Genomic DNA, 15,510 nt, shown 5'->3' with positions numbered 1-15,510 from the left:
GCGTTTTGTCCTTTAATCATCACGGTCAGGAAGCAGACCTTCTGCTAGTTTCACCTTCTCTGCTTCTCGTCTCTGACATTCTAGAATCCCAAATGCCATCCTATTCCCTATCTAGTGCACTTCATTTGACCCGCTAGGACCCATAGGGCTTTAGTTAAAAGTAGTGCACTATTCTAAAGGGGATTTCCCCCGCCAGAGAGGCTATAGGAAGTCGCAACGTCAGCTTCTCCAGAATCACACAGTGTCACAGTGACATTATCAGAGTCCCCGGGCCAGTCTGGAGCCAAACTTGAACCATAACATTCAATACTGACGGACATTTAGTGTCAGTTAAACAGATCCAAGGTAGGAACATCAGCACTTTGTTACAACAGAGAATTATAGATGAGCAAGTGACCATGGTTACCTGCTGTTTCCCTTTCCCTAAGGGAATTTTTAGTTTTCTTTATTTTATTTCACCTTTATTTAAACAGGTAGGCCAGTTGAGAACACCTTTATTTACAGTGCATTGCGAAAGTATTCGGCCCCCTTGAACTTTGCGACCTTTTGCCACATTTCAGGCTTCAAACATAAAGATATAAAACTGTATTTTTTTGTGAAGAATCAACAACAAGTGGGACACAATCATGAAGTGGAACGACATTTATTGGATATTTCAAACTTTTTTAACAAATCAAAAACTGAAAAATTGGGCGTGCAAAATTATTCAGCCCCTTTACTTTCAGTGCAGCAAACTCTCTCCAGAAGTTCAGTGAGGATCTCTGAATGATCCAATGTTGACCTAAATGACTAATGATGATAAATACAATCCACCTGTGTGTAATCAAGTCTCCGTATAAATGCACCTGCACTGTGATAGTCTCAGAGGTCCGTTAAAAGCGCAGAGAGCATCATGAAGAACAAGGAACACACCAGGCAGGTCCGAGATACTGTTGTGAAGAAGTTTAAAGCCGGATTTGGATACAAAAAGATTTCCCAAGCTTTAAACATCCCAAGGAGCACTGTGCAAGCGATAATATTGAAATGGAAGGAGTATCAGACCACTGCAAATCTACCAAGACCTGGCCGTCCCTCTAAACTTTCAGCTCATACAAGGAGAAGACTGATCAGAGATGCAGCCAAGAGGCCCATGATCACTCTGGATGAACTGCAGAGATCTACAGCTGAGGTGGGAGACTCTGTCCATAGGACAACAATCAGTCGTATATTGATGCTGGTGTTGATGAACCTGAGGGTAACAGGATCAACAGACATATTGATGCTGGTGTTGATGAACCTGAGGGTAACAGGATCAACAGTGTCGATGTAGTCCCTCCCTGTTTGTCTGTTTTTCTTCTGTTTGGTGATTAACGAACACAACAGGAAGAGCTGGTTTTACGATAGGCCTACCCAGGAAGAGCTGTTTATATGACAGGTCTAACCAGGAAGTGCTGTTTATATGATAGGTCTAACCAGGAAGAGCTGTTTATATGATAGGTCTAACCGGGAAGAGCTGTTTATATGATAGGTCTACCCAAGAAGTGCTGTTTATAGTGCATAGAGAGAACACTGGAACAGTACATGCCTCGGTAACCATAGCGCTGCCATGGTCACCATGTTTACTTTGTGAGTCACTGCCCATTCCCAGAGGGTTCATCAGTTCAGTTGACACAACCTCCCGTCGTCCCTAACTTGTATCAATATCGTTCCTATCGGACAGCGAATGTCATTCAGAAACGTTAACCGTGTGTAGAGGTTGTGTCTTAGGGTTAAACTGGGGAAATGGCTCCATGTTAGACTGGGGAAATGGCTCCATGTTAGACTGGGGAAATGGCTCCCTGTTAGACTGGGGAAATGGCTCCATGTTAGACTGGGGAAATGGCTCCATGTTAGACTGGGGAAATGGCTCCATGTTAGACTGGGGAAATGGCTCCATGTTAGACTGGGGAAATGGCTCCATGTTAGACTGGGGAAATGGCTCCATGTTAGACTGGGGAAATGGCTCCATGTTAGACTGGGGAAATGGCTCCATGTTAGACTGGGGAAATGGTTCCATGTTAGAGTAGAGTTAGACTGGGGAAATGGCTCCATGTTAGAGTAGAGTTAGACTGGGGAAATGGCTCCATGTTAGACTGGGGAAATGGCTCCATGTTAGACTATGGAAATGGCTCCATGTTAGACTGGGGAAATGGCTCCATGTTAGACTGGGGAAATGGCTCCATGTTAGACTGGGGAAATGGCTCCATGTTAGAGTAGAGTTAGACTGGGGAAATGGCTCCATGTTAGACTGGGGAAATGGCTCCATGTTAGACTGGGGAAATGGCTCCATGTCAGAGTAGAGTTAGACTGGGGAAATGGCTCTATATCATTACAGGGAGAATACTGAGTAATTGGGATGATGTGATTTACCTTGAGAGAAGAGTAGAGATAGACTGAGAGCCTGTGAGTTCCTGTTTCACTCTGTTTCACTCTGATAGAGCCAGACTCTTTTGACAGTCAGTTATCTAAACCCACCTTATAAATCAATCCCATCATTCCTCCTGTCCTGGCTGAAATATATTACCACTGATTGGTTTGGTAATGGACTATATATCAGTTTGGATAGACCAGACTTTACTCTAGATGTCTGTCTGTCTGTCTGTCTGTCTGTCTGTCTGTCTGTCTGTCTGTCTGTCTGTCTGTCTGTCTGTGACAAGCCCTCATATGTGGAGTTGAGACAGCAGTCTGTCTGTCTGTCTGTCTGTCTGTCTGTCTGTCTGTCTGTCTGTCTGTCTGTCTGTCTGTCTGTCTGTCTGTCTGTCTGTCTGTCTGTCTGTCTGTCTGTCTGTCTGTCTGTCTGTCTGTCTGTCTGTCTGTCTGTCTGTCTGTCTGTCTGTCTGTCTGTCTGTCTGTCTGTCTGTCTGTCTGTCTGTCTGTCTGTCTGTCTGTCTGTCTGTCTGTCTGCTTTTGGCATACGTTACATCTTTAAAAAAAAAAAGTATTTTATTTTTTATTTTATTATTATTTATTCTTAAATTATAATTGTTAGTTACAGTCTTGTCTCATCGCTGCATCTCCCGTACGGATTCGGGAGAGGGCGAAGGTCGAGAGCCGTGCGTCCCCCGAAACACAACCCAACCAAGCCGCACTGCTTCTTGACACAATTCCCACTTAACCCGGAAGCCAGCCGCACCAATGTGTGTCGGAGGAAACACCGTACACCTGGCGACCGTGTCAGCGTGCACTGCGCCCGGTTACCACCACAGGAGTCGCGATGAGACAACAACATCCCTGCCAGCCATATCCTCCCCTTACCCGGACGACGCTGGGCCAATTGTGCGCCGCCCCCCCATGGTTCTCCCGGGTCATGGCCTGGCTGCGACAGAGCCTGAACTCGAACCCAGAATCTCTAGTGGCACAGCTAGCACTGCGATATAGTGCCTTAGACCACCGCCCCACTCTGGAGGCCCGTAGACGTTGTATCTTTTGAGTGAGTGAGGTGGGAACTTTAACTGAGTTTACACTGAGATGTAGTGAGAATAGAACGTTCGTATGGATGGAATCAAATCAGAAACTCAAGACGACTTTGTCTGCTTTAAACCCAAACCAGAAAGGTCGATAACACCTGAAAGTGTACGATGACAATCTTACAGTAGCCAATGCATATGATCTATTATGATGGCTGACTGTAATAGCAAGGTCTCCTGGTGATTTCTATAGTTCAGTAGGTTCTACTGCAGTGTGCAGTGGTGTACTAAAGCACAGCGGTGTTGTGTTTTCTTGTAAAACTGCTGTGGAGACTGAAACCTTAGCGGTGGTGGCTGCCTCAGCTCCATTGGCTCTGCTCTCTCTCTCTCTCTCTCTGTCTCTCTCTCTCTCTCTCTGTCTCTCTCTCTCTCTCTCTGTCTCTCTCTCTCTCTCTCTGTCTCTCTCTGTCTCTCTCTCTCTCTCTCTCTCTCTCTCTCTCTCTGTCTCTGTCTCTGTCTCTGTCTCTGTCTCTGTCTCTGTCTCTCTCTCTCTCTCTCTCTCTCTCTCTCTCTCTCTCTCTCTCTCTCTCTCTCTCTCTCTCTCTCTCTCTCTCTCTCTCTCTCTCTCTCTCTCTCTCTCTCTCTCTCTCTCTCTCTCTCTACCTCTCTCTCTCTCTCTCTCTCTCTGTATGTCCTGACTGCTGTGCTATCTGAGCAGGATGTTCTGATCTGGCTTAGCAGCATGCTCCTCCCTCCCTTCTCCACCTCTTCCTCCTCTACCTCTTCCTCCGTCCCCTCGCATCCACCTCTCGCTGGCTCCCTCCATTAAACTCCACCCTCTCTCCCTCTATACAGTACCTCCTCTCTCTCCCTCCTCCCTCTCTCCCTCTATACAGTAGCTCCTCCCTCTCTCCCTCAATACAGTACCTCCTCTCTCTCTCCCTCCTCCCCATCTCCCTCTATACAGTACCTCCTCTCTCTCTCCCTTCTCTCTCTCTCCCTCCACCCTCTCTCCCTCTATACAGTACCTCCTCCCTCTCTCCCTCCACCCTCTCTCCCTCTATACAGTACCTCCTCTCTCCCTCTCTCCTCCCTCTCTCCCTCCTCCCTCTCTCCCTCTATACAGTACCTCCTCTCTCCCTCTCTCCTCCCTGTCTTCACTGGCCACCACCCCTCCCCTCCCCTCCCTCCTCCCCCTGGCTGTGTAGCTGGCTGGCAGGTCCTGTCCTGTCAGCCCGACCAGGCAGAGGGAGGCAGACCCAGGCAGGTAGAAGATGTCCTTGTGTGTGACATCAGAGCATGGCGGTGTTAGCGGAGCAGGAGGAGGAGGAGGAGGAGGAGGTACAGCCGGGAAGAAGCAGCGGTGTGAGCCTCCTCTACCCGACTGTTCTGGCTCCTCTGACTGCTGCTGCTGCAGTCTCTTTCAGGCTACCTCCTCTTCCTCCACCTCCTTCACCACCTACTCCTCCACCCAGGGCCGGACACTCAGCTTCTCCGTGCTCCCTCCTCCACTCAGCCACCGCCACCCTGCCCCGCCCGTCGCCTCCTCCTTCACCTCCTCCTCACCTGGTACCCAGAGAAAACCTCTCTACCCTGGGGTTGGAGGGGTCGTCACCATCACCCATCACAGATCCCCTGCTGCGGCCCGCCGGGCCAGGACCCAGAACAACCAGAACTACCACCCTGCTCCAGGGAGGCTGAGCCAGGTCAAAGAGGTAGGGCTGCTGCTCTAGTAGGGCTGTAGTTAGGTAGTACTGCTCTGGTAGGACTGTAGGTAGGTAGTACTGCTCTGGTAGGACTGTAGGTAGGTAGTACTGCTCTGGTAGGGCTGTAGGTAGGTAGTACTGCTCTGGTAGGGCTGTAGGTAGGTAGGTAGGTAGGTAGGTAGGTAGGTAGGTAGGTAGGTAGGTAGTACTGCTCTGGTAGGGCTGTAGGTAGGTAGTACTGCTCTGGTAGGACTGTAGGTAGGTAGTACTGATCTGGTAGGGCTGTAGGTAGGTAGTACTGCTCTGGTAGGACTGTAGGTAGGTAGTACTGCTCTGGTAGGGCTGTAGGTAGGTAGTACTGCTCTGGTAGGACTGTAGGTAGGTAGTACTGCTCTGGTAGGGCTGTAGGTAGGTAGTACTGCTCTGGTAGGACTGTAGGTAGGTAGTACTGCTCTGGTAGGGCTGTAGGTAGGTAGTACTGCTCTGGTAGGGCTGTAGGTAGGTAGTACTGCTCTGGTAGGGCTGTAGGTAGGTAGTGGTGCTCTGGTAGGACTGTAGGTAGGTAGTACTGCTCTGGTAGGATGGTAGGTAGGTAGTACTGCTCTGGTAGGACTGTAGGTAGGTAGGTGGTACTGCTCTGGTAGGACTGTAGGTAGGTAGGTAGTACTGCTCTGGTAGGATGGTAGGTAGGTAGGTAGGTAGGTAGGTAGGTAGTACTGCTCTGGTAGGGCTGTAGGTAGGTAGTACTGCTCTGGTAGGACTGTAGGTAGGTACTGGTGCTCTGGTAGGGCTTTAGGTTGGTAGTACTACTCTGGTAGGACTGTAGGTAGGTAGTACTGCTCTGGTAGGACTGTAGGTAGGTAGTACTGCTCTGGTAGGACTGTAGGTAGGTAGTACTGCTCTGGTAGGACTGTAGGTAGGTAGTACTGCTCTGGTAGGGCTGTAGGTAGGTAGTACTGCTCTGGTAGGGCTGTAGGTAGATAGTACTGCTCTGGTAGGACTGTAGGTAGGTAGTACTGCTCTGGTAGGACTGTAGGTAGGTAGTACTGCTCTGGTAGGACTGTAGGTAGGTAGTACTGCTCTGGTAGGACTGTAGGTAGGTAGGTAGTACTGCTCTGGTAGGACTGTAGGTAGGTAGTACTGCTCTGTTAGGACTGTAGGTAGGTAGTACTGCTCTGGTAGGGCTGTAGGTAGGTAGTACTGCTCTGGTAGGGCTGTAGGTAGGTAGTACTGCTCTGGTAGGACTGTAGGTAGGTAGTACTGCTCTGGTAGGACTGTAGGTAGGTAGGTAGGTAGGTAGTACTGCTCTGGTAGGACTGTAGGTAGGTAGGTAGTACTGCTCTGGTAGGGCTGTAGGTAGGTAGGTAGTATTGCTCTGGTAGGACTGTAGGTAGGTAGGTTGTACCTCTCTGGTAGGGCTGTAAGTAGGTAGTACTGCTCTGGTAGGGCTGTATGTATGTAGGTAGTACTGCTCTGGTAGGACTGTAGGTAGGTAGGTAGTACTGCTCTGGTAGGATGGTAGGTAGGTAGGTACTACTGCTCTGGTAGGACTGTAGGTAGGTAGTACTGCTCTGGTAGGACTGTAGGTAAGTAGTACTGCTCTGTTAGGACTGTAGGTAGGTAGTACTGCTCTGGTAGGACTGTAGGTAGGTAGTACTGCTCTGGTAGGGCTGTAGGTAGGTAGTACTACTCTGGTAGGACTGTAGTTAGGTAGTACTGCTCTGATAGGACTGTAGGTAAGTAGTACTGCTCTGTTAGGACTGTAGGTAGGTAGTACTGCTCTGGTAGGACTGTAGGTAAGTAGTACTGCTCTGTTAGGACTGTAGGTAGGTAGTACTGCTCTGGTAGGACTGTAGGTAGGTAGTACTGCTCTGGTAGGGCTGTAGGTAGGTAGTACTGCTCTGGTAGGGCTGTAGGTAGGTAGTACTGCTCTGGTAGGGCTATAGGTAGGTAGGTTGTACCTCTCTGGTAGGGCTGTAAGTAGGTAGTGGTGCTCTGGTAGGACTGTAGGTAGGTAGTACTGCTCTGGTAGGATGGTAGGTAGGTAGTACTGCTCTGGTAGGACTGTAGGTAGGTAGGTGGTACTGCTCTGGTAGGACTGTAGGTAGGTAGGTAGTACTGCTCTGGTAGGATGGTAGGTAGGTAGGTAGGTAGTACTGCTCTGGTAGGGCTGTAGGTAGGTAGTACTGCTCTGGTAGGACTGTAGGTAGGTACTGGTGCTCTGGTAGGGCTTTGGGTTGGTAGTACTGCTCTGGTAGGACTGTAGGTAGGTAGTACTGCTCTGGTAGGACTGTAGGTAGGTAGTACTGCTCTGGTAGGACTGTAGGTAGGTAGTACTGCTCTGGTAGGACTGTAGGTAGGTAGTACTGCTCTGGTAGGGCTGTAGGTAGGTAGTACTGCTCTGGTAGGGCTGTAGGTAGATAGTACTGCTCTGGTAGGACTGTAGGTAGGTAGTACTGCTCTGGTAGGACTGTAGGTAGGTAGTACTGCTCTGGTAGGACTGTAGGTAGGTAGTACTGCTCTGGTAGGACTGTAGGTAGGTAGGTAGTACTGCTCTGGTAGGACTGTAGGTAGGTAGTACTGCTCTGTTAGGACTGTAGGTAGGTAGTACTGCTCTGGTAGGGCTGTAGGTAGGTAGTACTGCTCTGGTAGGGCTGTAGGTAGGTAGTACTGCTCTGGTAGGACTGTAGGTAGGTAGTACTGCTCTGGTAGGACTGTAGGTAGGTAGGTAGGTAGTACTGCTCTGGTAGGACTGTAGGTAGGTAGGTAGTACTGCTCTGGTAGGGCTGTAGGTAGGTAGGTAGTATTGCTCTGGTAGGACTGTAGGTAGGTAGGTTGTACCTCTCTGGTAGGGCTGTAAGTAGGTAGTACTGCTCTGGTAGGGCTGTAGGTAGGTAGGTAGTACTGCTCTGGTAGGGCTGTAGGTAGGTAGGTAGTACCGCTCTGGTAGGGCTGTAGGTAGGTAGGTAGTACTGCTCTGGTAGGACTGTAGGTAGGTAGTACTGCTCTGGTAGGGCTGTAGGTAGGTAGGTTGTACCTCTCTGGTAGGGCTGTAAGTAGGTAGTACTGCTCTGGTAGGGCTGTAGGTATGTAGGTAGTACTGCTCTGGTAGGACTGTAGGTAGGTAGGTAGTACTGCTCTGGTAGGATGGTAGGTAGGTAGGTAGGTAGTACTGCGCTGGTAGGACTGTAGGTAGGTACTGGTGCTCTGGTAGGGCTTTAGGTAAGGTGTACTACTCTGGTAGGACTGTAGGTAGGTAGTACTGCTCTGGTAGGACTGTAGGTAGGTAGTACTGCTCTGTTAGGACTGTAGGTAGGTAGTACTGCTCTGGTAGGGCTGTAGGTAGGTAGTACTGCTCTGGTAGGGCTGTAGGTAGGTAGTACTGCTCTGGTAGGACTGTAGGTAGGTAGTACTGCTCTGGTAGGACTGTAGGTAGGTAGGTAGGTAGTACTGCTCTGGTAGGACTGTAGGTAGGTAGGTAGTAATGCTCTGGTCGGGCTGTAGGTAGGTAGGTAGTACTGCTCTGGTAGGACTGTAGGTAGGTAGGTTGTACCTCTCTGGTAGGGCTGTAAGTAGGTAGTACTGCTCTGGTAGGGCTGTAGGTATGTAGGTAGTACTGCTCTGGTAGGACTGTAGGTAGGTAGGTAGTACTGCTCTGGTAGGATGGTAGGTAGGTAGGTACTACTGCTCTGGTAGGACTGTAGGTAGGTAGTACTGCTCTGGTAGGACTGTAGGTAAGTAGTACTGCTCTGTTAGGACTGTAGGTAGGTAGTACTGCTCTGGTAGGACTGTAGGTAGGTAGTACTGCTCTGGTAGGGCTGTAGGTAGGTAGTACTACTCTGGTAGGACTGTAGGTAGGTAGTACTGCTCTGGTAGGGCTGTAGGTAGGTAGGTAGTACTGCTCTGGTAGGACTGTAGGTAGGTAGGTTGTACCTCTCTGGTAGGGCTGTAAGTAGGTAGTACTGCTCTGGTAGGGCTGTAGGTATGTAGGTAGTACTGCTCTGGTAGGACTGTAGGTAGGTAGGTAGTACTGCTCTGGTAGGATGGTAGGTAGGTAGGTACTACTGCTCTGGTAGGACTGTAGGTAGGTAGTACTGCTCTGGTAGGACTGTAGGTAAGTAGTACTGCTCTGTTAGGACTGTAGGTAGGTAGTACTGCTCTGGTAGGATGGTAGGTAGGTAGGTACTACTGCTCTGGTAGGACTGTAGGTAGGTAGTACTGCTCTGGTAGGACTGTAGGTAAGTAGTACTGCTCTGTTAGGACTGTAGGTAGGTAGTACTGCTCTGGTAGGACTGTAGGTAGGTAGTACTGCTCTGGTAGGGCTGTAGGTAGGTAGTACTACTCTGGTAGGACTGTAGGTAGGTAGTACTGCTCTGGTAGGGCTGTAGGTAGGTAGTACTGCTCTGGTAGGGCTGTAGGTAGGTAGTACTGCTCTGGTAGGGCTGTAGGTAGGTAGTACTGCTCTGGTAGGGCTATAGGTAGGTAGGTTGTACCTCTCTGGTAGGGCTGTAAGTAGGTAGTACTGCTCTGGTAGATCTCAGAGGAGAGGAGGCTAGGCTACGTACATGTCATGGCTGATCCAACCTGTCACTCTCTGACTTCCCAGCAGTCAGACAGACAGTCAGACAGACAGTCATTCAGACTGTCAAACAGACAGTAAGTCAGACAGTCAAACAGACAGACAGTCAGTCAGACAGACAGTCAGTCAAACAGACAGACAGACAGTCAGTCAGACAGACAGTCAGTCAGACAGACAGTCAGTCAGTCAGACAGACAGTCAGTCAGACAGACAGTCAGTCAAACAGACAGACAGACAGACAGTCAAACAGTCAGTAAGTCAGACAGTCAAACAGACAGACAGTCAGTCAGACAGACAGTCAGTCAAACAGACAGTCAGTCAGACAGTCAAACAGACAGACAGACAGACAGACAGACAGTCAGACAGACAGTCAGTCAGACAGTCAGTCAGACAGTCAGACAGACAGACAGACAGTCAGACAGACAGTCAGTCAGACAGACAGTCAGTCAGACAGACAGACAGACAGTCAGACAGACATTCAGACAGACAGTCAGTCAGACAGACAGACAGACAGACAGTCAGACAGACAGTAAGTCAGACAGTCAGTCAGACAGACAGACAGTCAGACAGACAGTCAGACAGACAGACAGTCAGACAGACAGACAGACAGACAGACAGACAGACAGTCAGACAGACAGACAGACAGTCAGTCAGTCAGACAGACAGTCAGTCAGACAGACAGTCAGTCAGACAGACAGACAGTCAGTCAGACAGACAGACAGTCAGTCAGACAGACAGACAGTCAGACAGTCAGTCAGACAGACAGACAGACAGTCAGACAGACAGTCAGTCAAACAGACAGTCAGTCAGACAGTCAAACAGACAGACAGACAGACAGACAGACAGTCAGTCAGACAGTCAGTCAGACAGTCAGACAGACAGACAGACAGACAGTCAGACAGACAGTCAGTCAGACAGACAGTCAGTCAGACAGACAGACAGACAGTCAGACAGACATTCAGACAGACAGTCAGTCAGACAGACAGACAGACAGACAGACAGACAGTCAGACAGACAGTCAGACAGACAGACAGTCAGACAGACAGACAGACAGTCAGACAGACAGACAGACAGACAGACAGTCAGTCAGTCAGTCAGACAGACAGTCAGACAGACAGACAGTCAGTCAGACAGACAGACAGTCAGACAGTCAGTCAGACAGACAGTCAGTCAGACAGACAGTCAGTCAGACAGACAGTCAGTCAGACAAACAGTCAGTCAGTCAGACAGACAGACAGACAGACAGTCAGACAGTCAGTCAGACAGACAGTCAGTCAGTCAGACAGACAGTCAGTCAGACAGACAGTCAGTCAGACAGACAGTCAGACAGACAGACAGTCAGTCAGACAGACAGTCATTCAGCACATGAAAGTGTTTTCTCAGCAGATGTATTTGTTTTCTCAGTATGTAGCGTGGACATTGTTACAGCGTTGCTATAGCGTTGTTACAGCATTGCTATAGCGTCGTTACAGCGTTGCTATAGAGTCGTTACAGCGTTGCTATAGCGTCGTTACAGCGTTGCTATAGCGTTGTTACAGCGTTGCTATAGAGTCGTTACAGCGTTGCTATAGCGTCGTTACAGCGTTGCTATAGAGTCGTTACAGCGTTGCTATAGCGTCGTTACAGCGTTGCTATAGCGTCGTTACAGCGTTGCTATAGCGTTGTTACAGCGTTGCTATAGAGTCGTTACAGTGTTGCTATAGCGTTGTTACAGCGTTGCTATAGAGTCGTTACAGCGTTGCTATAGCGTCGTTACAGCGTTGCTATAGAGTCGTTACAGCGTTGCTATAGCGTCGTTACAGCGTTGCTATAGCGTCGTTACAGCGTTGCTATAGCGTTGTTACAGCGTTGCTATAGAGTCGTTACAGTGTTGCTATAGCGTTGTTACAGCGTTGCTATAGAGTCGTTACAGCGTTGCTATAGCGTCATTACAGCGTTGCTATAGAGTCGTTACAGCGTTGCTATAGCGTTGTTACAGTGTTGCTATAGCGTTGTTACAGCGTTGCTATAGAGTCGTTACAGTGTTGCTATAGAGTCGTTACAGCGTTGCTATAGAGTCGTTACAGAGTTGCTATAGAGTCGTTACAGAGTTGCTATAGAGTCGTTACAGAGTTGCTATAGAGTCGTTACAGCGTTGCTATAGAGTCGTTACAGAGTTGCTATAGAGTCGTTACAGCGTTGCTATAGAGTCGTTACAGAGTTGCTATAGAGTCGTTACAGCGTTGCTATAGAGTCGTTACAGAGTTGCTATAGAGTCGTTACAGCGTTGCTATAGAGTCGTTACAGAGTTGCTATAGAGTCGTTACAGCGTTGCTATAGAGTCGTTACAGCGTTGCTATAGAGTCGTTACAGAGTTGCTATAGAGTCGTTACAGCGTTGCTATAGAGTCGTTACAGAGTTGCTAAAGAGTCGTTATAGCGTTGCTATAGATTCGTTACGGCGTTGCTATAGAGTCGTTACAGCGTTGCTATAGCGTTGTTACAGCGTTGCTATAGCGTCGTTACAGCGTTGCTATAACGTCGTTACAGCGTTGCTATAGAGTCGTTACAGCGTTGCTATAGAGTCGTTACAGCGTTGCTATAGAGTCGTTACAGCGTTGCTATAGCGTCGTTACAGCGTTGCTATAGCGTCGGACAGTGTTGCTTCAGCGTCGTTACAGCGTTGCTATAGAGTCGTTACAGCGTTGCTATAGAGTTGCTTTCACTCTGTTACAAAGTCAACATGCTAATTCCATGTGTACTACCTCACCAGTCTATGTGTACTACATCACCATCACCATGGTGACACGACAGAGAAGTCTTCTCTCTCCTCCTCCTCCTCCTCCCCCACCTCCTCCCCTCCTCCTCCTGTCCCCCTCCTTCTGTCCCCCTCCTGTCCCCCCCTCCTGTCCCCCTCCTTCTGTCCCCCTCCTCCCCCACCTCCTCCCCCTCCTTCTGTCCCCGTCCTTCTGTCCCCCTCACCCCCCCTCCTGTCCCCCTCCTTCTGTCCCCCTCCTCCCCCTCCTCCTCCCCCTCCTTCTGTCCCCCTCCTTCTGTCCCCCTCACCCCCCCTCCTGTCCCCCTCCTCCTCCTGTCCCCCTCCTTCTGTCCCCCTCACCCCTCCTCCTGTCCCCCTACTTCTGTCCCCCTCACCCCTCCTCCTGTCCCCCTCCTCCTCCTCCTGTCCCCCTCCTCCTCCTGTCCCCCTCCTCCCCCCCCCCCCCTCCACCCCCCCTCCTGTCCCCCTCCTCCTCCTCCTGTCCCCCTCCTCCTCCTGTCCCCCTCCTCCTTCTGTCCCCCTCCTCCCCCCCTCCTGTCCCATTTCCCATCTGTCGAAAAATGTCGACAAGTGAAGTTATATAAACTTGTCTTTGTAGAAATAGATGTTATCATATATATAAATAGATGTTATATCTTGAGTGTATTAGAACGTCTGCTGCGGCGTGACAGATGCTTCAGGCGTTTTGCTTCCATATCCTTCCTCATACCTGGAGCTGAGAGTTCTTCATCCCTCCTCGTCACGGTTCTGATTCTGGGCCTCTATTATCTCTCCCTGGCTTAACCTCTAAAAGTCCAAGTCTACTAAGATAACATATTCAATTGTTTTTAAGATGGTCATACCGGGGATCATTTAGCTATTTGAATTGGAATTTTAGGAAGCCTGTAGGTATATTTTATTATTATTATATAATACTTGGTCTTTACTACTGAATAAGCCCATAGAAACACACTGAATAACACAATCACAAATGGCAACAAAAAAAGACCGTCCAAAAATAAATAATAAGGAATAAGGAGATATAAAAAAGCTATGAAAATATATATATATTTTTTTGGACACATATTAAACCGCTTATTTTTGTTGGCACAAAACGACCTTCATTTGTATGTGCTACATCATCGTGTCCGTGAGAGCCTCATCTTTCCATAGAGGGGTCATATTAGTTTATAGGCCAAACCGTTCAGACGCTACAGACGTTTCCGTGAGAGGATCCATTTTCAGGATGTCTCCTGGTCTGACAAACACCGCTGTAGCTCGGCCACCTTCCTCCACAGATGCAGAAGGCCGACGTACAGTAGACAGATGTGTTGGATTGACACACAGCCCACACCAAGAAACCCTGATATCTCTAGACACAGCCCACACCAAGAAACCCTGATATCTCTAGACACAGCCCACACCAAGAAACCCTGATATCTCTAGACACAGCCCACACCAAGAAACCCTGATATCTATAGTGGTGGATTGACACACAGCCCACACCAAGAAACCCTGATATCTCTAGACACAGCCCACACCAAGAAACCCTGATATCTCTAGTGGGGGATTGACACACAGCCCACACCAAGAAACCCTGATATCTCTAGACACAGCCCACACCAAGAAACCCTGATATCTCTAGACACAGCCCACACCAAGAAACCCTGATATCTCTAGACACAGCCCACACCAAGAAACCTTGATATCTCTAGACACAGCCCACACCAAGAAACCCTGATATCTCTAGTGGGGGATTGACACACAGCCCACACCAAGAAACCCGATATCTATAGACACAGGCCACACCAAGAAACCCTGATATCTCTAGTGGGGGATTGACACACAGCCCGCACCAAGAAACCCTGATATCTCTAGTGGGGGATTGACACACAGCCCCCACCAAGAAACCCTGATATCTCTAGTGGGGGATTGACACACAGCCCACACCAAGAAACCCTGATATCTCTAGTGGGAGATTGACACACAGCCCACAGCCCACACCAAGAAACCCTGATATCTCTAGACACAGCCCACACCAAGAAACCCTGATATCTCTAGTGGTGCGTTGACACACAGCCCACACCAAGAAACCCTGATATCTCTAGTGGTGGATTGACACACAGCCCACACCAAGAAACCCTGATATCTCTAGACACAGCCCACACCAAGAAACCCTGATATCTCTAGTGGGGGATTGAAACACAGCCCACACCAAGAAACCCTGATATCTCTTGCCTAAACTGATGGATTTTGATGGGGATTTTCTTATTACGTTACTTGGATTGACATTAGGGTCAAAAGGGCCTCTTTTTTTTGGGGTTTCCTGAGATAGGGGTGACTGCATGGCTCCGGCCTTTAAACAGCTGTGTCTCTCCTCTGGGATTAGCTGAGTTCTGTCTCCACAGAGGGGTGGGATGTGTATTTAAAAGAGGAAGTGCTGTGTCTGGTTCCTAGAGGTCTCTCCTCTCCTGGGTGTTGGAGATCAACCTGGATGAGGATGGGATGGTGGTCTGACCCTCAGACCCTAAAATCTAACTCTACCCTTTTTGATGGGGGGGGGGGGGCGGGGGGGGAATCGAGCATGACCTTTGAATGACCTTTGAACTGTATTACTACCTTTTTATTAGATTACTGAGCCAGGCGGCTGACAGACGTACAACCCTAAGCAGGGGATTTCACTTCTTCCTTATCAGCAATGCATGTTTTCATTGGTTGAGCAGGGATAGTACACGAGGACATTCCCTTTCCGTAAGGAAGGACAGCCCACCAGGATTTTGGGGCAAGGTAAACTGATGCTATCAGTGCTTCTGGGTCATTTCTACCTGGAGCCATCTAATGAGAGGCCCTGGGAAGGGGACAGAGGAACAGGAGAGGGATGTGGGGAGAGGAAGAGGGAGAGGGATGTGGGGAGAGGAAGAGGGAGAGGGATGTGGAGAGAGGAGGAGGAGAGGGATGTGGAGAGAGGAACAGGGATGTGGGGAGAGGAAGAGGGAGAGGGATGTGGAGAGAGGAAGAGGAGAGGGATGTGGGGAGAGGAAGAGGGAGAGGGATGTGGAGAGAG

General features: G+C 49.3%; 1 protein-coding gene across 2 annotated transcripts in view; it reads left to right on the top strand.

The window, feature by feature from the left end:
* The window catches only part of LOC110515405 (oxysterol-binding protein-related protein 10), a 103,551-nt gene that overhangs the window by 21,078 nt on the left and 66,963 nt on the right, over positions 1–15,510 (top strand). The window contains exon 4 of one of the 2 annotated variants that reach the window (XM_090216098.1): positions 4,901–5,140. The exons of the other annotated variant lie outside the window; for it this stretch is intronic. Coding sequence (XP_090072224.1) covers positions 4,901–5,140 — 240 coding nt within the window. The remainder of the gene's footprint in view (positions 1–4,900; positions 5,141–15,510) is intronic. 2 annotated transcript variants of the gene reach the window in all.

Source organism: Oncorhynchus mykiss, chromosome 2 (genome assembly GCF_057628025.1).
Source record: "Oncorhynchus mykiss isolate SJ-2025 chromosome 2, ASM5762802v1, whole genome shotgun sequence".
Lineage (NCBI taxonomy): Eukaryota > Metazoa > Chordata > Actinopteri > Salmoniformes > Salmonidae > Oncorhynchus > Oncorhynchus mykiss.
Note: the sequence above shows the minus strand (reverse complement) of the source record. Positions and strands in the feature narration are given on the sequence as shown.